This window comes from Zea mays, chromosome 5 (genome assembly GCF_902167145.1).
Source record: "Zea mays cultivar B73 chromosome 5, Zm-B73-REFERENCE-NAM-5.0, whole genome shotgun sequence".
Taxonomy (NCBI): Eukaryota; Viridiplantae; Streptophyta; class Magnoliopsida; order Poales; family Poaceae; genus Zea; species Zea mays.
The window spans coordinates 137,542,903-137,565,817 of NC_050100.1; the positions used below are offsets into that span (position 1 = coordinate 137,542,903).

General features: G+C 47.9%; 1 protein-coding gene across 3 annotated transcripts; it reads left to right on the forward strand.

Annotated features, from left to right (window-relative positions):
* Positions 1-1,297: 1,297 nt before the first annotated feature.
* LOC100304071 (uncharacterized) lies at positions 1,298-9,714 on the forward strand. Of its 3 annotated transcripts, XM_008645667.4 has the most exons (6): positions 3,701-3,874; positions 4,868-4,890; positions 5,312-5,400; positions 8,404-8,477; positions 9,067-9,145; positions 9,293-9,714. In XM_008645667.4, the coding sequence occupies exons 3-6, from the start codon at positions 5,331-5,333 to the stop codon at positions 9,523-9,525; spliced, it is 456 nt and encodes a 151-aa protein (XP_008643889.1). In that variant the 5' UTR covers positions 3,701-3,874; positions 4,868-4,890; positions 5,312-5,330; the 3' UTR covers positions 9,526-9,714. The 3 variants fall into 3 exon arrangements, with proteins under 3 accessions (XP_020409021.1, XP_008643889.1, NP_001278537.1); XM_020553432.3 differs by lacking the exons at positions 3,701-3,874; positions 4,868-4,890 and adding an exon at positions 1,298-2,891; NM_001291608.1 differs by lacking the exon at positions 4,868-4,890 and having other exon boundaries at positions 3,782-3,874; positions 9,293-9,654.
* Positions 9,715-22,915: the final 13,201 nt, after the last annotated feature.

The window sequence follows — 22,915 nt, forward strand, 5'->3', positions numbered from 1 at the left end:
ACACACATTTCATGTTATTAGTGTGAATTTGTGAGATATTGAGGTTGATGATATATATGTTGTTCATTTTCATGTAATCGTTATGCACTAACAGTTATCGAATAATTTATACACCGTCGCAACGCACGGGCACATACCTAGTTGCTAGTTAATTTTATACTAATTTAACACTATAAAAGACTAACAATACTCATAATTTTATATATCACATCATTTAAGCCATAAACTAACATAGTTCATCACTTATTAATTCATCCAATACAAGTATAGACTTTGTTTTATAGATAAATGCTAGCTCATTCGAGCTAACGAGCTGGCTCGAGCTCGTGTCGAGCTGGCTCATTAACAAACCGAGCTGAGAAGTTAGTTCAGCTCGTGATAAAATTAAAACGAGCCGAGTTGAGCCGAGCCGAGTTGGCCACGAGTCGAGCGAGCTCACGAGCCACGAGTATTTTATCCAGTCCTAGTCGTGGGAGCTGCTGTACGCTGCCTGCAATCTACTAGGCCTAGAAAACAACTGAAATTGTCACAGCGTCGTACTAGAGTGCAGTACACGAAAAAGAAAAACCTAATCTGATTACACGCAGCATAAAAAGTGTCCGCACCAAAAACTTACACGCAGCATAAAAAGTGTCCACAGGACAGGATAGCTAGGCATCTGAACCACTCGGGAACTTTCTTTTATATATAAACCTTATCATAGGCTACATCCACTACACCAGGATATCCTGTGAAAGCAAGGGGTGCAAGCTGCCAAGTATAAATCCTTCTCAGCCATGCCGGAATCAAAGCTAAATCTTTTTAGATCTGCTGGGCTTAAGCACACCACAACCAGCTTAGATGCGGGTGCGTCTCTGTTCACAAAGCAGCTAGAACATGATGAGTGCTAAATCTTTCTCCTCAAAAGCAGTTAGAACATGACTATATTGACAGATGCTGATTGCAGCGGCATAAGAGCATCTCCAACAACTCCCAATAATTCTAATTCAATCATTAGTTTAAGAAAAAATAGAAAAAACAACCATCCAACAGTTCCTTATCAAGACTCCCTATTCACCCGCACGCCAAAAATATTCCCTCCCCGGCGCAAATATACGCCACCGCGTCTCGTCCTAATTCCCCGTATTTTCACTTTCCCGCGTGATATTCTGTTCGCGCGCATCTCTTCACGCTTCCTGCTCGACGTCGGTGCTCGGCCGGAGCTCGTCCAGGAAGCACGAGAAGTCTGCGTACAACACTGCAGTTGAAGGTTATTGAATCCTGCTTTCATGTTTTCATCATCACATACAGATTGCACCTGAGTTTTTTTAATATCGTATCCAACTGATACTACAATCTGGGGCATCGGTTTTTGTTCAGCAGATACTACATTCTGGGGCTGATACGTACAAAATAATCAAGATGCACTATTGTTTCATTTCGGTGATGACAGAGCAAATAGAATGAAAAGTTTAGTGAGAGCTTTTTTGATGAAAACCAACAGCTACTTACATAATTCAAACAACTGAATCAACTTGACGCACGGAGGCGGTGCAGGTAGGTTTGAGATGGCATCTACATACGATATTTGTGGGCCTTGTGCATTACAATTTTGAGAAAACTTGGGAGCTATTGGAGACGGTATCCATGGATTGGAATTAAGAGATTTAGGGGATCCCAATTTCCTTATATTGGGAGATTAATTTCTGGGATCTCTTGGAGATGCTCTAAGGCCCAGATTAGTGGGTACCAATGCCACTTCCTGCTCGTTGGCAGGATGAATCAGACCAAGGATGACAATTAGTGGTACTAATACGGATTATTTGCAGGAGCCTTAGCCGCGCTGATGCTGGTCACGAGCCCGAGGAGAAGAGCTCGCCGCGCTGATGCTGGTCACGAGCATGAGGGGAAGAGCTCGCCGCGCTGGGCTCACCGCGCGGAAGAGAGCAGAGGGAGATTTATACCATTATAAAACGCGACAGGTTCGGCTTCAACGAAACGGATGCGTAGGCAAGGGCTTCGATCATTTGGAGATTCACACAATGCACTCGAGCTCTCTCTTACTTGTGTTTGACAGTGATTAGTCCTCCACGCGAGGATCAGTCAGGTCGGCCATCGCTCCCGTCTTCAGCGCCGTTACTGCTCGGGACGCCTGAATGTGGCGGAGGTCAGGTCCGCGCTCGACACTCGACGGGCTCACGGCGCGCTCGAGTCCGGCAAGCTGTACGAAATGGTGTACGCCGGGCGAGCAGCGGGGGTGCCTCGTCCGTGTCCGACGGCTACTCGGCGTCGATGTGCCTGGACGGCTTGCTGGACCCAGCCGCGGTGCGCGGCAAGATCGTGGTGTGCGACCGCGGCGTGAACTCGCGTGCCGCCAAGGGCGACGTGATCCGCCGGGTGGGGGCATCGAGATGGTGCTAGCCAACGGGCCGTTCGACCGCGAGGGCCTTGTCGCCGACTGCCACATCCTGCCGGCAATCCCCGAAGTTCCAGCTGACGTTCACGCGCTGCTCCTGCGTGAAGGCCAGCTTCCTCCGGGTGGTGGCACCGGCGGACAGCCCCAACACCGACGGCATCAGTAAGACCGTCAAAGCCGCCGCCGGCGACTAGTTGATCGGACCAATTGAAGTCCAAAATCGCTGCTGGCCTGCTTATGCTGATGCGTGTTCATTGCATCATACAAATTTCCAAATCTATAATTAGTATCGTTATTGTTGAAGAATATTCGTGGCTGCTGCTAGTATTTGACTAAAGCAGTTCTTCACGCTTCCCTGCAGGGGACGATTGCGTCTCCATGGTTGGCAATTGCTATGACGTCCGTGTGAAAGACATCTCATGTGGGCCTGGCCATGGCATCCTGCTCTTCCATTCCAGGAGATGACTGGCCGCTGCTGCATCGACTGGAACACCTTGTGAGCACAGGCCACTGACCCGCATTTAGCATACATGTCGATGAGCGCGTTGTTGACACCAACGTCCGAGTCGTCTCCCAGCTTGATCACATACCCGCGAACTTTCCTTCCTTCGTCCAGATCGGTGAGGCTCGCACAGGCATTAGCTGCCGTTGCAAATGTGTAATTGTTAGGCATGACCCCGTGCTGCCTGCGAGAAACGCGTTAGACGCTGGAGCCGAAGCCAAGCCGCACCGAGAGCGCATAGAGCTGCCGCGCATGCCCGGTGCCCACGGGTGCCAGCGAGATCGCGCCGAGCGCGCTCGCCAGCGCGAACTCGTTGGGCGGGCACCCGACGAGGTGCATCCGGCGGAGCAGCGAGAGCGCATCGCGGGGCCGGTCCACTGTGTGAGCCCCGCGATGGCGGCGGACCACGAGACGACATTGCGGCGGGGCAACCTCAACTAACTGTAACGACGCTGAAGACGGGAGCGGTGGCTGACCTGACTGATCCTCACGGTGGAGCATTAATCACGGCTAAGAGAGAGCTCGAGTCCATACTGGTGTGTGCATTGTGTGGATCTCCAAATACAAGCCTTCGTCTACGTCTCTATTTCGTCGAAGCTAAACGTGTCGTGTTTTATAATGGCAAAAATCTCGAGCAGAGGGGATGAGAGGGAAAGCAGAGGGGAAGAAAAGAGCAGATGGAAAGGAACTAACCGCGCCTCAGCAGATAGGAAGGAACTAACTGCTGGTCACTGATGATGGGTTTGGTTACGAGTCAGGATGAGATGGGACATAACAATCCCACACACTAGACTGTTTGATTGAGTGTGAAGGTTCAGACGAGACCGTCTCTAAAAAAAATATTATCACTCGAATGCTGTCCCGGTTCATCCCTCGGAATCAGACTGACAATACCGTCCTCAGGACAAGGCACCTCAGAAGCCCTTCTCGTCCGCGCCGCCTCCTTGACCCCGCTGGCCGGCGAGCTGCTCAGCGCGGTGAGTCCCCTCTCCCCTCTACTCTCCTCTTCCCCTCTGCTCTCCTCTTCCTCCATCCGCTGACCGGCGAGCTGCTCAGTGACCAGCAGTTAGTTTTTTTTTCCACCTCCCCAGCCGCCGCCAGCCCCTGGCCGCCGCCACCTCCCTGCTCGCCCAGCCGGCCACCGCGCTGCCGTCTCTCCCCCGAACCGGCGCGCTCGGGCTCCACCGCGCCGCCGGCTGTGCGCCCCCTCCCTCCCCTTCCCGAGCCGGCGCGCTCGGGCTCCTCCGCGCCCCCCGTCCAGCCGCCGCCGCCGGCTGCGCGCCCCCCTCCCTCCCCTTCCCGACCGAACTCCCTACAGCCGCCGGCCGCCGTTCCCCCTCCCCTCTACGCCGACGTCCCCTGACGTCGGCGGCGGCTGTTCCTCTTCCCCTCACGCCGGCGCCCCTGCTCCCCTGCAGCAGCCTCCGGTCTTCCCATGGCGCATCTTCCTCCCCTCGCCGGCGCGGACGTCCCCACCGATCTGGGCCCGAGCGCTATCGCTGCTCTGACCGCGGGCACTGCTGCCGGCCTTGCCGCCGGTCCGGGCGCGAGCGTGCCTCCCCGAGCCGCACCACTTCGCAAGCTGCGCTGCTCGGCTGGCTCCTCCCCAGTGCGACCGTCGCGCCCCCACGCATCAGCACGATCGCCGGCGATGATGCCCCCTACATCGACGGCCTCGGACCTCTTCCTGGAGCCATTTCCCCCACGCAGCTGCGCTCTCGTCGACCCCCACCGGGCTTCACCCTCACCACTCCCGCGCCGATGACCCCCGCCGCCGATCCCCCGACGCCTTATATCCCCTTTCTGCTGTGCGAAACCGAGCCCGAAGACGCTGAACCCTAACATAAGTTATTAAGTCGTCTTGAGATTGATTGGCTCTCCTAAAAGTGACGTATCATGTATTATGGCTACTAACTTCGACTTTTTTGCGCAAAAATTATCTGGCTTCCATGTGTACACTCCTTTACCAGATCCGACCGACGAATGAAACTTGGTACAGTTATTTATTTGAAATTTTAGTACCTGTTGCCCTTTCCAAATGATTAATTCATATAAGAATTTCTTTTGTTTCAAATCATTTTTGTGTTTGAATAAGTGAAGTTGTGACATGGTAGGATAGTATGCTATGTTTTGCCGTGCTGCACGCCAACTGATACATTTTGGACCTAATACATGTGTAAACCTGTGTTGTGGATAGCTGACAAGCGAAAGAAAGAAATTATGTGCATATATTGTACTTTTTATATGGAATGCTATGATAATATCATCCTGTTTTCCTAACTTTGGATAGCGAATACAATAAAAGGTTTAATGTATTATGAACTATGTAATGGGCTGCGATGCATATTCCGTTTTGAAGCATTCAGTGAGGTGCTCTGCTTTTCAGGGTATTTAATATTTTATTGGCTCTGTAGGCTTTTTTTTGCATCCACAATGCCGCAGCTTGGCACATGTTCATTGCCTGGAGCTGCAATCTATGGCACTTCAACTAGGAGATTTGGAGGTAATTATTAGACTCAAGGTCCCCTATGTTTTTTCTATTTTTCATTGTTATAATCTGAGTTTTGTCTGTTTGCTATGACACATTAAGAGATTGTCGACTTTAATGTACAGTTGGAAACAAAAGGATTAGCTGAACCAGAAATGTAAATACGTAATAACAAAGTTTTGGCAGGTGAAATCAAGTAGGATTTGTCAGTATACATCTAGAAGCAGGGCATATCATGAGATCGACATACCTCTACGGCTCTACGAAAAGTTGGCCATGGCCACTCAACCTTATGTTTTCCAAGGCCGTACGGAAAATGTTATATGTCTCTGAGCAATGATTTTAAAGGCGTCCAGATTAGCTATGCGGGTGCATAGTGTTTGCCTTGCTGTCCTAGGCGCCCGCTATTCTTGTTTAGGCATGCAGGCCTTGGCAAAGAGCTGTGGACAGTCACCTTATTCGTGAAAGAGCCTTGCACGTGCAAGAAAAGAGTGGCCTTGCACTCAAGTGGGAAGAAAATCACTCCCATGCAGTACATTCTGCCTTCTGCGTGGGGAGAGAGGGACTTATGGATTCTGTTTCTTCCCTGTGCGTTCATGGCAAGTCCCCACATCGATTCCCCATGTGATGTGTTCCTGTGCATCCATGAGTCAATTGTGGTTCTGGCTGTGCTCTCCATAAGTTGATTCCGGATGCACATCCACACCTGCCAGGACCCAAGGTGAGGATTAGTGGACGACTGCTCTGCCGCGTCTAACCACAAACTCCACCCTGCTCTTCACTGGCTCCTAGCTTCACGCTACCTTCCCACCAGGCTCAGATTGAACCATGTATGCCTCTGCTCCTCCTGCTCTCCCTATGCGTTGTTTCTTAACGAAGTTAAGATGCTTGCATGCTAGTTGTTTGCTTAAATTAGCCTAAAAGGTGAATGATACTGCTTGAGTGCTTGTGCTTTGTTTTATACTTGCTTAGTAAAGTGGTATGTTGGTCATGTGATTTTATATGCTAGTATGGTATTGATGCTAAGAGTTAGCAACGTTAAGGTCTGATATTTTTCAGAGTTTTTTTTAGTAAAATTACATGTTTGTATGGTATCACCTAGGCGAGCATCTTGCATCTTATTTGCCTAGGTGGCTCGAAGGAGGTTGCTTGCCTTGTTGCCTTAAAACCATGCTCCGAATATTTCTTCTCTCTCCTGTCTCAGTGTTAGTAAAGGTAACCACATTCAAAAAGCTTCATGATCTGCTAGTTTGTAATATCGTACTTCTGTTAATTTCATATTGGAAGGGCAGGCCTGGTGTGGTGAGAGTTGTCTCACTGAGTCACTAGGTAACAGGTTCGAAGCATCCTCACCGCATTTGGTGAGGGAAGGCTTGCCTCAGTTTATCCTTCCCCAGATACTACTCATGTGGGACCTTCTGGCACTAGGTCTGCCCTGTTATTTTTATATTGTTTTATTAACTTATCTTTAAAGTTGCTGCCTTATAAATGCATTGTAACCCAAAGAAAGTTGTGGTAGTGTCGGTTTGTGGTGTAGTATATGGGTCCAAGTAAAGCATTTTTAGTTTGACTGGTAGCGTAGCTCTTATAGGCCTTGCCTTTTGCTCTAGAGATTCAACTGCTCTACTTCAGCCATGAAAAGTGACGAACCGAATGCAGAGTATATTTAGATCGATCATGCATAATCTCTGATAGCACACCCTTTTTACGAGACAGTTGTTAAGTTCACAACAACAACAACAACAACAACAAAGCCTTTTTAGTCCCAAGCAAGTTGGCATAGACTAGAGTTAAAACCCAACGGAAACCACACATCAAGGTTCAGGCATATGGATAGTTATTTTCCATGCACTCATGCTCAAAGCTAAATCTTTGTGTATATTCCATCCTTTCAAATCTTCTTTTATTATCTCCTCTCATGTCAACTTCGGCCTTTCCCTGCCTCTCTTTCCAGCTATCGCATCTTAGGATCCCACTACGCATTGGTGTTTCTAGAGGTCTCCGTTGGACATGTCCAAACTATCTCAACCGGTGTTGAACAAGCTTTTCTTGAATTGTTGCTACCCCTAGCCTATCACATATATCATCGTTTTGGACTCGGTACCTTCTTATATGGCTACAAACTTCATCCACACCGCTTTGATTCTAGGCTAACATCATCAAAATCTTGTAGCATTGTTCCTAAAAACTGAAAGTTATTTTTTCTATGCACTATTTGACCTTCCAAACTTACATCTACTTTCTCATGTGTAGTAATACCGAAGTCACATCTCATATATTCGGCTTTAATTCTACTGAGTCTAAAACCTTTGGACTCAAGAGTTTCCCACCACAACTCTAGTTCATCTATAAATAATCATTTTAAATAAAATAGAACAAATCGGTTGTTATCAAGTATTTTGCTTTATTATTTTAAAGAGTATGTATCGAGAAGGGCAGACCTGGTGTATTGGTAAGAGTTGTTTGGCTCATTGAGTCACCGGGTTGTGGTTCGAAGCAGCCTCTCCGCATTTGGGGGGGGGGGAGGCTTGCCTCAGTTTATTCCTTACCCATGTCCCACTCATGTGGAAGCCTTTGGCACTGGGTCTGTCCTTTTTAATTTTAAAGAGTATGTACTAGTATCCTATATGACAGGCTGATACAACACTTCTGCTTTTTATGGGACAGTCATTGAGTTCAAGTGTAAATGCTCTCTCTAGAGTAAATTGTACATGTTTATAACTTGTGAATTGTACATGTCTATAACTTGTGAATTGTACATTTATTAGGTCCATGGACTTGTACAAGTGGGAGAAAAAGCTCCAACGCTTAATAGAGGGTTACTTTGTTTAGGACTAGGTGATACATCCATGCATGCATGTCTAGGTACCTAAAGATCCACTTTGGTAGGAAGCATTTGATCTTGGATTCTGTGGTCTGCAAGTCAGCGCATGCCTTCTGAGTTTTGGTGATCCTCTTTTACATAGCAATTACACTATGTATTGTTGAATAATGTTTCCTATTTTTACTGATTGATAGGTTTGGAGTTTCAGCAACATAAAGTTAATCACATCTCATTTGGTCGGAAAGCGTCTGTTAAAGCAACATTGAAAGTAAGTGTATTTAATTAATTGTTCCCAATTTTGATCTTACATGTAAAATCGAACTTAAGGAATTGAGAACTAATCCAAGTCAACCTTCGTATCAAAGCATATGTTGCAATTTTTAAACATGATACAACTATTTCATGGTGGAACTTCTGTGTATTTTAACACGTGTTGTCATCGTCTCTATTTTAATATAAAATTATGTTAAACCATCAACTAGGTAATTATGCAAGATTGACCTTCACTGCTAATTTGAGATGAATGTGCCAATGAGGACTTCATTCTATTTGTTATGCGAGGAGTGCATATATATGATAATTTTGTATGTTCAGTGCCGCATACATTATGGATTTATGATTTTTCTAGACATATTACATCTTTTCAATGTGCATAATTTTTTAGACATCATCATACCAAGATTTGTTACTAAACGATCAGCTGTGTGTGTGTGGTAAGTAAATCTGAACATGCACTGTAACCGTCATTGTGAAATTCAAAATTGAACATGAAAATGCTACCTCACTTATATTGTCTATGATGTACACTGTGAGATCCTTTGTTTAACCACCTCTCGTGTGACAACTGTTTACTACAGACTGTGAGATGCAATGCCACTCAAACACAAAGCGTCCAAAAGAAATCTTCAAGTGCAACTATTCAGCGTGATAAGAAAGGTTCAAATTCAGAGTTCTCATACTACATTCAGTTGAGTTCATTTTTTGCTTCTTGTCTTTGAAGCAGGTAACTGCTGTTGCTCAAAGACAGGAGTCAAACTCACCACATTTGCTTAATTTTGACTCTGCTATTTATAACCGTTCCAGGAAATGTACAAGGGCCAAAACTGGATGACGGAAGCGGTGGGTTCCCTCCATTCCGCTTTGGCAAAGGTGGGGGTGGTGGTGGAGGCGGGGGAGGTGGCAGCAACTACTTTGGCGGATTCCTTCTCTTCTCATGTGTGTTGCTCTTGGACTACCTGAAGGAATTCGAGAAGTACCTGCTTGCTCAGAGGCACCGAGCTGGAGATGATGGCGGCAACGGGCTGTTGCAGGCATGATTGCTTTCCGCTGGTCTCACTGGCACTAGCAGCTACTAGTTTCTGATCTGAAGTGCTTCCTTTTGAACATAACATGTGTCTCTGGGTTAAAATCCAACTGCAATTGATTGTTCTGGGAACTTGCTCTGCCATTGATCCGTGTGGTGTCAAGTACTGTGGAAATCGTCTGCTGCGTCCACTCGAACTTTCTCACCTCGTCTTCAGCAAGGTTCATAGGAAGTTAGGAACACAGTGGTTAAAACTCCAAGCTCTTCGGAGGAACTTTTTTTTGGTCATAATAAGGAAAACATCTCCTAGGATGATGGGAAGTTCATAGTCAGCCGCGGTCCTGACATTTTAGGGGCCTAAGACAAAATTTAAAATGGAGGACCTTATTATATAAATATTATCAATATAAACACTCAAAATACATCTTAAAATGTATATATCAAATAACAAGTAAATAAAAAGATATACATTATGATGTTACCTTAAAAAAATTTCTGACATGTTTAGATGCGAAGTCATTGATGATGGTGTCAATATCAATCTCATCCAATAATATCTTCTCAATACATAAGATAGCTAAACCATTTAACCTTTCCTGAGACATTTTATACCTTAAATAATTCTTCAACAACTTCAACTTTGAAAAGCTTCTTTCAGCTGATGCTACAGTAACATGCATGGTAAATAAAATCCGATAAGCAATAGAAATATTAGGATAACAATCCACTTCTCTGATATGCTCAAAAATCTCCATAGCAGACATTGATTTATCTGATAAAGTCAACCGCAGAACACTGAGCTCTGAAATTAGATCATTTAAATCAACATCACATGAGCCATCGAAAGATAAAGTACTTGCAAATTTGGTACAATGGTCTCTTAATTCAATAGTCTCCAGCGACTTCAAAGTTGTTGAGGTCATCAAAAACCCAAAGATACCTTTGAATGATTGGAGTTCTTCAAATCTACTTTTTAATGAACTAGTTGCAATATCAACCATCACCAAAAAGTAATTAACTTCAAAAGCCTTTTGAGCTTCTAGATTTTCTTCCTCATTGCTAGTTTCATCATAGTGTTTCTTCCTAGTAGCGCGACGCTTTACTGGAAATGATGGTTGTAAACCAAGTTCGGATGCAATTTCTTTTGTAGTGATCAAACTAGAAGCAAATCCTTCATTTCTATAGTTTTCAAAGAAACATATGGTGTCCTCTATGCTCTTTAAGGTACCATCAATGCACATGGATGGTGACTGCAACTTCTTGCTCACTTTGCTGACAACAAATAAAATATCATACCAAATAATCATACCAAGTATAAACTCAAAGGTTCCAAGCACTTCAAATAAATTTTTGCATCACTCCTATCCTTGGCTTCAACATCCTTATCTTTACTTAATTGAAGCAAAGCTGATCTAATTTTAGGAGCTTGAAATCTAATTGCTTTGACACTTTTGATGCGACTCTCCCAACGTGTATTGCTCCATGACTTCACACTCAAGCTTTCAACATGGTTAATCAAAACGTCCCATCTTTTGGTAGAACTAGAAAACAATACATATATTTGTTGCACAATCCCAAAAAATGAAATAGCTTTGACACAAGATTTAGCCATATCACAAAGAGTAAGATTAAGGCTATGGCAAGCACATGGCATATACAAAGCTCTTGGATTTATATCAAGCAATCGTCTTTGCACCACCTTGTTCTTTCCTTTCATATTAGACCCATTATCATAACCTTGACCCCTGACATCTTCTATATTTAGACCAAAGTACTTAATGGAATCAATCAATGAATTGAAAAGCCCCTCACCAGATGTGTCATCTACCTTTATGAAACCCAGAAAATATTCCTCAACTTTACCACAAGACATGTTAACACATCGAACTAACAAACTCATTTGTTCTTGATGACTCACATCTGGGGTACAGTCAAGTATAACAGAAAAATATTTGGCCTCTTTAACAGTCTTGATGATAGATTTGGTAATATCAGAAGCCAAAAGATAAACCAACTCATTCTGAATTTTATGACTAAGATAATGATAGTGAACCTCATTGTTTTTGATACGCCTAATGTGATCTTGCATTACCAAATCAAATTCAGCGATCATCTCAACAAAAGATAAGAAATTACCATTCTGATCATTATAAAGTTGCTCACTGGATCCTCTAAATGCCAAATTATGCTTACCAAGAAATTTGACAACATCAATTATTCTTAATAAGACTTGCCTAACACGCTCTTTCTCCTTTGTGATTTGGTGCTGAAATTCTTTATCGATTGTTTCATGTTTATTGAGTCTAGTTCTCAGTTCATTCTAAGAGTTCATGTTGGTAATATGGTCCATACTAGCCTCATGTTCTTTAAGCCTATCATTGATATGTTTCCAATCTCTAAAACCATCATGCGCCAGTGAACTCTTACACTTCTCAAAATTGAAAATCTTACAACAAAAGCAAAACACTCTATCAACATGTTTTGAATAAACCAACCATTTTCTATCATGAACTTCTCCATTGCTCAACTTTCTAGAGTAATGCTTATATGAAAAATGCCTCCCATTATCATCCAAAGGAAATACAATATTTTCTTCTCTTATAGCCCCCTTCTCTACTAATATGTCCCTTGACTTTATTATCAAGATTATTCCAATTCCTTGGATCACAGATGTCCTCAATAAAATCTGATTGTTCATCAACATTAGCATTTTCAGTAGGAGATGAATTAAATATAGGCTCATGACCACTCACATTGTTATCATCCATGTTGATGTCAACATTTTCATCTCATGGAAGACCCTGATCTTCTAGATTAATATTAGGTTGTTCCTCCACAACCACTATAGCCAATTCATATGTATTTGTTGAAGTTCTTGGATTACTGGTCAAAAATCTATCCATAGCTCATCTCTGCGATTCTATAAACTCTTCTGTCCTTTTTTTCTCTTTCTTTTTTCACTGCCAGATGCATATTTTCTAGACGACATGACTGAAACAGAGAAGTTAACAGATAAATATTTAAAATCTAAAATCTAATCTACTTATCTACAATCTAGTATTTCAATTATTATTGACTTAGGGCAAAAAAAAATTTTACCTCGGCAATCTCGCCCGACGGCGGTAGGCGAGAGGCGGCTGCAGGAATCCTCAGCGGATCAGCGTAGGCGTCGGCTGCGGTTTGTAGACGTCCTATTCGCGCGGCAGAACTGCAGATCCAGAATTCCAGTTTCTAGACTCGCTTCGCTCTGGCCTCTGGCGTCCTCTGGCGTTGAATAAAAAAATCTATTGGCCGCCTGCCTGCCTGGCTGGATGTCTCGCGTCCTCACCTCGTGGCCAGAGGTGAATAAAAAATCTGTTGGAGCCGGCAACTAGTCTCCTATAGTCATATATATATATATATATATATATATATATATATATATATATATATATATATATATATATATATATATATATATATATATATATATATATATATATATATATATATATATATATATATATATAAGTACTATCTACTATGGTGGGGGCCCACGAAAATATGAGGCCCAGCGTGGCTGCCCCATCTGCCCACCCTCAGGGCCGGCGTTGTTCATAGTATATATATGTAGGTCTTCTGATTCGGTAAAGAATGAACACCAGGGTTATAGGTACCGAGAGTAAAAGTTAGTGACGCTTAAAAAGATCCTGTAATTCATCTGTTAGGGTCAGTTTGGGAACCTCATTATTCCAAGGGTTTTTCTATGTAATTACTCTCTCACCCCTCTGTAATGGGCCAGACCCAGTTTACTCAGTCTATTAATACAACACCCGAACCCAGTTAGGGTTAATGGTTTTCCAACATGGTATCAGATTAGGGTTTTTTTCCACCTCCCCAGCCGCTGTCAGCCCCTGGCCAACGCCACCTCCCTGCTCGCCCAGTCGGCCACCGTGCCACAGTCTCTCCCCCAAACCGGCACGCTCTGGCTCCACCGCGCCGCCGGCTGTGCGCCCCCTCCCTCCCCTTCCCGAGCCGGCGCGCTCGGGCTCCTCCACGCCCCCGTCCACCCGTCGCCGTCGGCCGCCGTTCCCCCTCCCCTCTACGCCGACGTCCCCTCACGTCGGTGACAGCTGTTCCTCTTCCCCTCACGCCGGCGCCCCTGCTCCCCTGCAACAGCCTCCTGTCTTCCCATGGCGCATCTTCCTCCCCTCACCGGCGCGGACGTCCCCACCAATCTGGGCCCGAGCGCTATCGCTGCTCTGACCGCGGGCACTGCTGCCGGCGTGGCCGCCGGTCCGGGCTCGAGCGTCGCCTCCCCGAGCCGCACCACTTCGCAAGCTACGCTGATCGGCTGGCTCCTCCCCAGTGCGACCGTCACGCCCCCACGCATCCGCATGATCGCCGACGATGATGCCCTCTACATCGACGCCCTCAGACATCTTCCTAGAGCCATCTCCCCCACGCAGTTGCACTCTCGTCGACCCCCACCGGGCTTCACCCTCACCACTCTCGCGCCGATGACCCCCGCCGTCGATCCCGCGTTGGTCACAACCATCGCCATGATCCAGGCCACTGTGGCTGCCTCGCAGGAACGCGAACGCGCCGCGTCCCTCGCTCTAGAGCAAGAGCGTGCCCTGGGCGCCGCTCTGACCACCCTGATGGCCACCGCGCAGCGCCTACTTGTCGGCCGCCCGTCGGTCGCTCGTGAGGACCCCCGGTGAACTCAGAGGCCCTTCCCGCCTCTGGCCTCGACGCCGACCACATCACTGCTCTCCATGCTTAAGCTGCCGGACTGCACAACATCCGGTCCCTCGTGTCCGTTGTGTTGGAACCGACGTCCTCCCTCTACCCCCGTTGGCGAGGACATGTCCTTCTCACACTGCGGTGGTACGTCCTCGATGACGACGCTCCGCTGTCTCCCTCCTAGTGCCTGATGGACAGTGTTGTCCTCTCGTGGCTCCACAACACCATCACCGTGGAACTCCAGGACATCACCCACGACCAGGTGGACACCGCCCGTCAGGCGTGGCTCGCTCTCAAGGACCAGTTCCTCGGGAACTGGGATGCACGGGCGCTCCACCTCGACACTCGGTTCCACCTGTTCTCTTAGGGGGACCTCTCCGTGGGAGAGTACTACCACCAGATGAAGGGCATGGCGGACCTCTCCACGACCTCGGTGAGCCTGTCGCCGACCGAATCCTGGTGTTGAACCTTCTGTGTGGCCTCAGCCCTTGCTATGGCCACCTGAAGGCTCTCATCAAGAGGATCGTCCCCTTCCCCACCTTCCATGCTGTGAGGAACGAGCTTCTCCTCGAGGAGCTCACCATGGCGTCCGAGGCCCCTGCTCCGGCTTTGGCACTCTGCAGCACCCCACCCAGCGGTCAGGCGCCCTCCAGAGGCCAGCCCCCCGCCCTCCATCGACCGGGGCCCCCACCAGACCCGCACCTGCCGTCCCTGCGGCCCCTCGTCAGGCGTCTGCCGCCGACGGAGGTCGTCGCTCTCGCAAGGGTGGTCGTGGGGGTGGCGGCTCCTCTCGCGTTGGTCCCTCCGGCCGGGGTGGCAGCCAGGCGTGGCCGTCATTTTACAACCCCTGGACTGAGACCATCGCCATGTGGCCAGGTCAGGCCCCGAGTGCCTCCCGTCCCCCGGCGCGACACTCCTGACTGCATCACCCTATGATGTGCTTCCCACGCTTCCCTTCGGTGTGCCTGCACCGCATCCGGCTCCGCCCCAGCTCCTGCACCTGGGGACCCCCATGACAACTTTGTCCCCGCTGGCTGGAGGCTGGGACAACGCCTCCCTCACCACCGCTTTGAGCACCATGGCGATGACCCCTCCTTCCTCCGATTGGGTGATCGACTCTGGTGCCTACTACCACACCACTCCCACTTCAGGAATGCTCTCTTGCTCCCATCCCCCTCATTCTTCTCATCCAACCTCGATCGTCGTTGAAAACGGTTCCACTCTGCCAATCACCTCAGTAGGTGCCTCGGTTCTCCCTGGACCGTTCTACCTCAACGACGTTCTCGTAGCCCCCACATCACTCATAATCTCCTTTCTGTTCGTCAGTTCACTACTGACAACTCCTGTTCCATTGAGTTTGACCCCTCAGGTTTCTCTGTGAAGGATCTGGCCACCAGGACTCCCCTCACCCGTTGTGACAGCTCGGGGCCCCTCTACACGCTTCGGCCTTCCACCTTCGGAGCGTCTCCGCCTCCTGTCCTAGTCTCCACCACCTCCTCCACCACTTGGCATCGTCGTCTCGGACATCCCGGACCTGACGTCATGACCAAGATTACCAGTAGCCTAGATCTTTTACGTAGTAGGGGACATTTTGAGGGCCTCTGTCATGCTTGTCAGTTAGACCAGCATACTCATCTCCCATTTACTACTTCTCGGGCTAAGCAGGCTTTTGACCTAGTTCATTGTGATCTCTAGACCTCCCCTGTACTCAGTCTTTCTGGTTATAAATACTATTTGGTGATTTTGGATGCTTTTTCCCATTTTATTTGGACTTTTCCTCTTCGGTTGAAGTCTGACACGTTCACCACCCTTACACACTTCTTCGCCTGAGTCTCCACCTAGTTTCACCGCCCGGTCCGTGCCCTGCATTGTGACAACGGCCGCGAGTTCGACAACCACACCTACCTGCACCACGCGTGGCCCTGTCGATCCTGCCTGCGCCACGTGCGGCCCCGTCGACCCCGCCTGCGCCACACGTGGCCCCGGCGACCCTGTCTGCGCCACACGCGGCCCCATCGACCACGCCTATGCCACGCGTGGCCCCACTGACCCCTCCCGCACCATGCGCGGCCCCGTCGCTGACCACGGCTCGCTTCGCCGACCCCGCGCTTGTCTACCACCACCGCCGCCACGTCACTACCTCGGCACCTGCTGACCTGGGCCCGTCGACGAGCGCGGTGCGCTTCACTGACCCCGCCGTCGTATATCACCGTCGCGAGTCGGCCACGCCCGCGGCCCCCGACATCCCGGCAGACCACTCTGAGCCACCGGTGTATCACCCGGTCGACATCCATCGTGACCCCGGGCACGTCCACCCGATGGTGACCCGGCGTGTCGCCGGCGTTCTTCGACCTGTCGACCTGTTGATCTTGGCAGCTGATACGACTACCACTCCACCAGATGCCTCCCCGGTTCCCTCCTCTGTTCGCACCACTCTCGCCGACCCACACTAGCGACGCTCTATGGAGGAGGAGTACGCGACCAACATGGCCAACCACACCTGGGACTTGGTGCCGTGTCCACCAGGCACCAACGTGGTCACTGGCAAGTGGCTATTTCACCACAAGCTTACCTCGGATGAGTCCCTCGACCGCTACAAGGCCCGTTGGATCCTTCGGGGCTTCACCCAACGCCCCGGAGTGGACTACGACGAGACCTTCAGCCCTGTCATCAAGTTCGCCACTGTTCGCGCCGTCCTCTCCCTCGCCCTCTCCTGGGACTGGGCGATCCATCAGCTCGACGTCAAGAATGCCTTCCTCCATGGCACTCTGACAGAGACCGTCTACTGCAGCCAGCCCACCGGCTTCGTCGACGAAGCTCGTCCGGATCTGGTCTGCCGGATGAACCGCTCCCTCAACGGCCTCAAGCAGGCGCAGTGGGCCTAGTACAGTCGCTTCACCTCCTACTTAGCCTCCATCGGCTTCGTCGAGGCCAAGTTGGACACGTCCCTCTTCATCTACAGACGTGGCGACGGCACTGTATTCCTTCTGCTCTACGTCGACGACATTGTGCTCATGGCATCCACCACCGACCTTCTACAACGCATGATCGTCGCCCTACAACGGGAGTTCACGATGAAGGACCTGGGGCCCCTCCACCACTTCCTCGGCATCACCGCCGAGCGCCGGCCCCAGGGTCTCTTCCTCCATCAGTGCTAGTACGCCATTGACATACTGGAGCGGGCTGGCATGTTCGACTGCAAGCCCTGCTCCACGCCTGTCGACACTCAGGCGAAGCTCTCAGAGGACGACGGGCCCCCGGTCGCCGATGCGATGTCCTACCGGAGCCTGACCGGCGCGCTCCAGTACCCCACCTTCTCTAGGCCTGACATCGCCTACGCCGTCTAGCAGGTAAGCCTACATATGCACACCCCACAAGAGCCTCATCTCATCGCTCTCAAGAGGATCATGCGCTACCTCCGCGGCTCCCTCAACTACGGCCTCCTACTCCGACCATCCCCGACATCGGAGCTCGTGGTCTACACCGACACCGACTGGGCTGGCTGTCCAGACACGCGCCGGTCCACCTCTGGTTACGCCGTGTTTCTAGGCGCCAACCTCGTCTCCTGGGCCACCAAGAGGCAGCCCGTCGTCTCTCGCTCCAGTGCTGAGGCCGAGTACCGCACCGTGGCCAACGGCGTGGCAGAGGCCTCCTGACTACGATAGCTCCTCCATGAGCTCCACAGTCCCCTCCAGCGCGCCACCCTCGTCTACTGCAACAACGTCAGTGCAGTCTACCTCTCCACCAATCCCATGCAGCATCAGCGCACGAAGCACATGGAGATTGACCTGCACTTCGTCCGCGAGCATGTCGCCGCCGGTGACGTTCGGGTTCTCAACGTCCCCACCACGCTGCAGTTCGCCGACATCTTCACCAAGGGTTACCGTCAAGTGTATTTTTAGACTTTCGCTCCAGTCTCAACATCTGTACAGGATAGAATTGTGATTGCGGAGGGTGTTAGAATACCCGTTTAGGGTTTGGGGTTTTCCTGTGTAATTACTCTCTCACCCCTCTGTAATGGGCCAGACCCAGTTTACTCAGTCTATTAATACAACACCCGAACCTAGTTAGGGTTAAGGGGCTTTCCCACAGTAAGCACTCTGTGTTCTCTTGTGTGCTTCATAATAAAATTATCTCCCGGCTTGACCTCATCTGACCATCGAGCTTGATGCTTGGAGTTACTCGGGGAGCAGATCCTTCCAAACCGGACTCTCCCTTTGTACCTTTTCTAACTTGCAGGCCACTCAGACCCAGATCTGATCTTCAGACAATATGTTTCGGTTCTGATAGGTGACCAACTTGGGGTTTGTTGTTTTGCTCTCAATCCATTTGGATTGGGTGGAATTGAGTGAATTTTAATCTCAAACAATTCATAATCTTTCATAATTTTTTAATCCATCCAATATACATAGGATAAGAATATCCGAACAAGTTCTTGTGGTGTCTTATCTTCTACTCCAAAACGCGAGTGGAACCCCACATGATAGTTAAGAAATAAAAGAAACTCGAACTAAACTCTCCTGCTGCTCCTGTTCTTTTACCCCAAAAACCTGCTGTTCCAATCCCCAATTTTCCGATTCTAGTTATCATATTATCATATTCCCAGATTGATTGGTGATCCTAACACTCACTAGTAGATGTCTAGATCTAAACATGCCAATAGGCGCATTATCTACTAATTCCGCAACCTTTTTTTCCCTTGTCTGGAGTTAGAATCCAGGTTGGAAGAAGTAGAGCAAATGCTACACCAGTGCTGGTACGAAATTCCCGGGCTAGTCAACTGCGAGTGTTCGAGTCCAAAGTTGCCGCCAGTCACTACACATGTTCTGTGAACGCAAGACCTGGACCAGCAATGGCCAGATGAGACCACGAATCCACGACCCACGCACGAGTCACAGTCCGCAAAGCGCAATTCAGTTTTCAATTTTGATGCAGATTCCTGACAACCGTATGAATTCGCTGGACTTGACCAGGAAGACAGGGTCTCTCGTCTTGGGTCATATCATTTCTTCGTCTGCATTTTCTGGCCTTTGATTTCCTGGGCCATTCTGCCCGCACCATTTTAAATTATTTTATGCTATTGTCGTCGTTTTGGAAACTGGGAGATAATAAAATTTTGTTTTCGATAGGGGTGCTAGCGCTGACCGACTTCGAATGGTGAGTCGCTGGGACTCTGTCATACCCGAATTAAGGGAAAACCCGGACGCAAATCAAATGTATGCTAAAATCAAGTTTCACACATATGATGACTCATGGTACAGAAACGAATGTCACATCTTTACTATATAATAGGAGTTCTGTACAAAATAGCTAAATAATTGCATCATATGAAGACAACGATCCTCCGCAACCATAGTTGACTAGGAGACGACGTGTAACGCCCCAAAATCCTATTTTGGGTAAATTAGGAAAACTTATTTCGTGACTTAAATAAATGTGTTTTCAAATAAAAGATTATATAGAAGATTCATATTTGAATTAAATTACCCTTCTTAAAATAGTATATCTAAGAACTATCCCCTAAAAGAAAAGTAAAACCATCTTAATCTAGCTTTCATATAAGAAGTTATGTTCTCTTAAAAGTAATTATGTGAAGTATATAGATTTATTTTATTGTTTGGCTATGTATTTGAACTATTTTCTTAAGCTAAATAATATGGGGAGGTATGCTGTATAAATCACACTTTATTGAATAGTATGTTTTGTTGCATGGACAAAAGAATTAATGTAAATAAATATATAATTTATACTTGCATTGTCAATGCTGAGATTTCTATTTAATGCATCTAATATATGTTTGAAGTTCATAATCAAACTTGGATTTTAAATTAAAAAATATATAATGAAAACTGAAATAGAAAAGAGAAGAAAATAGAAAATAGAAAAGAATAAAACCCCTTGCTGGGCTGAATTCGTCCCTTGGCCCAACAACCGTCACTCTACCGCTGCCCACTCGCGCTCAGGCTGGAAACATATCGCTTACATGTGGGTCCCGCTAGGCAGTCGCAGGGCATTGGTCAAGCATGACTAGAACTGCTAATGGGTGGGTCCGCCATGTCGGACTCATCCTGTTCGTGGAGATCTTTGCAAGCACCGTAGGACCCGCCAACAACTCCACGACGATCTCTGACCATTGCGGGCGTCCCTCGAGTATTTAAGCCAGCCCTCACGGCCCCCTTCGCATCCGGTCGAATTACCAATCCCTGGTGCCAAATACCACCGCAATGGCGTGCGCCAAAGTGGGGGATTGTGGAGGGAGTGGGGAGCCGCCCGCATAGGTGCTCCGACTCGTCATCGACTGAGTCCTCGGATGCTGGTCTGGGGGGCATTGCCGGTGTAAGCCGGACCTCCTAAGGGTGTCTCCACATGCGGGTATTGACTAGAGCTCGCGAGATTCGTCATCAGAGCTTGAAGCACGTCGTGATTCCGCCCTGCGCCATTGTCGGTGTCTAGTGTCTGACCGTACACCCGGGGATACCCTCGTGGTGCTTTTGGGTAGGACGGTGTTGCTGATAATAGCTCGATGGTTCGTGCCTATTTGTCACTTGTTCTCAAATGCTATGAGTTAAGAACAAGGTAACACAAATGTTAATGGTTAAAGACCTTCGTCCTTCGAAGCATTATCTCCCTTAGGATATAATGATCTTCAGACGAAGGTTATGAAGGATAAACCTTCATCATCTCAATATGTAATAATAAAAAGCAGGAACATATGAGACATGTAAAGAACATGAACAATCATATCAAATCATTAATTATTTATATTCTCATTATATGATCATGAACAAACATTAATGATATTGAATTACATTAGTACCTTCGGCTTGACAGAAGGTAAGAATCCAAGAGTGACGTGCGAGTGATTACAAGTCAGCGTGAACAGTCTGGGGGTACTGTTCATCTATTTACAGGCACGAGACGCAGCCCGGATAAAATTACATTCATGCCCTTGATAACTAATCATGACTACAACACGAACTATCAGGGATTATGCAGTCTTTTCCTCTTTAAATTGGTGCCACCCTTCATCTCAAGCGTGTCATCCTACCGAAGCTCCTTCAGTTGTAGCTTCGACATTCATCTTCATGTCACACCTGCTTGCTTGTTATCTTGTTGAAGGTGTTTTTGCTTAGAGGACCTTCGGCGGAGAAGAAGGCCCCCAAAAGTAGCCCCTTCGCGGTGCTAGATCGTTTTTCGTAACGAGCTTGATCCGCGAAAAACTCGAAGGCTTCAGAATGCCGAAGGTCCGAAAAACACCTTCCCTGAGCTCGTTGCCGAGAAACAATTATAATACTCCAGGCGTCGAGTGGTCCACCGTTCAGCGAGTGCAGACGATCTGGCGGTTTACCTTCCCACTTGCAGCACTATATAAACAGACGGGTTGGTGAAGAGTTACCACAGCATTCATTGCCTTTGCACTGTTGTGATGTTAGCCGAAGCTTTCTGTACTGCGCTTTCAAGCGAACACTTCATCATTTAAGGTTAACTTTGTCAAACGGGTTAGCTTCGTCAAACTATAAAAAGTCCACCAAAATGGCCAGAGTGCGATCAACTGCAAGGGTGTCTCGTGAGGGAGAAGAAACTGAGGTCACTGAGACAGCGCCAATTTCAGAAGTCATGGAACGATCAGGTCTAGTTGTGACGGAGGGAGCTATTGACGAAGGTGCTCCTGATGCCGAAGCTGAACAGACTGTTGTTGAAGAAGAAAATGTTGATGAAGGTGAAGAAGATTACAGTATTTTGATCCCAACAAAGCCAGTCATTCAGATTTTGAGAAATCTATTGTGTCCGAAGACGACATGCCCATGATGATGAAACTAGGCTATTTTGGAGAAGCTGAAAGCAAACTTGTTCGATTTGCCGGAGCAGAAATTACCCTAGAGCCGAAGAAGGACGGAGTTGTGGTTCTCAAGAGCTTCTTCAGAGCGGGATTGCGATTTCCCCTGAATGAGATGATAGGGGAAGTCCTAAATTTTTTTGAAATATACCTTCATCAGCTGACTCCTAACACTATCGTTAGGCTCAACGTCTTTATCTAGGCCCTTCGAAGCCAAGGGATGAACCCAGATGCCGAAGCTTTCTGCCGCTTGCATGAGTTGCACTATCAGACAAAGGCCAGGGCAGATGGTCTTCACGAAAATTTTGGTTGTTACAATTTTGTGTATCGCAAGGATACGAAGGCACCAGTCCTCAGCTACCGCACAAAGTGGCCAACCGGCTGGAAAAATGAATGGTTTTATATGAAGGCTGATGAGAAAAACAGAGAGAAGCTAATGACCATAGTCATGAGTACGCTGTCTTTAAACTTTGGAATGACCAGGCCCCTATGCAACATGCAACTGGGGTCACCATGTCAGTTGGCCGAAGTAGAGTTCAGAGTGGTAGCTGAGCAAATCAGTACCAGGGATCTGGTGCAGGAATACCTGGCCAACCGGACGTATCCAACGTCAAGTGGCTCGGGAATGCCGAAGATGAAAGAAACGAAGAAGAAGCATGAACTTGTTCGACTAGCTTATCGTTTCAAGTTTGAAAAACAATTCAAAAAGCTGTGCAAAGAATGGCTGGACATGATCTAGACAATGTGCAATGAAATACTTGGAAATTATACAAAAAAGGAAGACCAACTGATGACCACAGCCTTCGGCACCTAGCCCAAATGAAGGTTGAACCGGGTGATG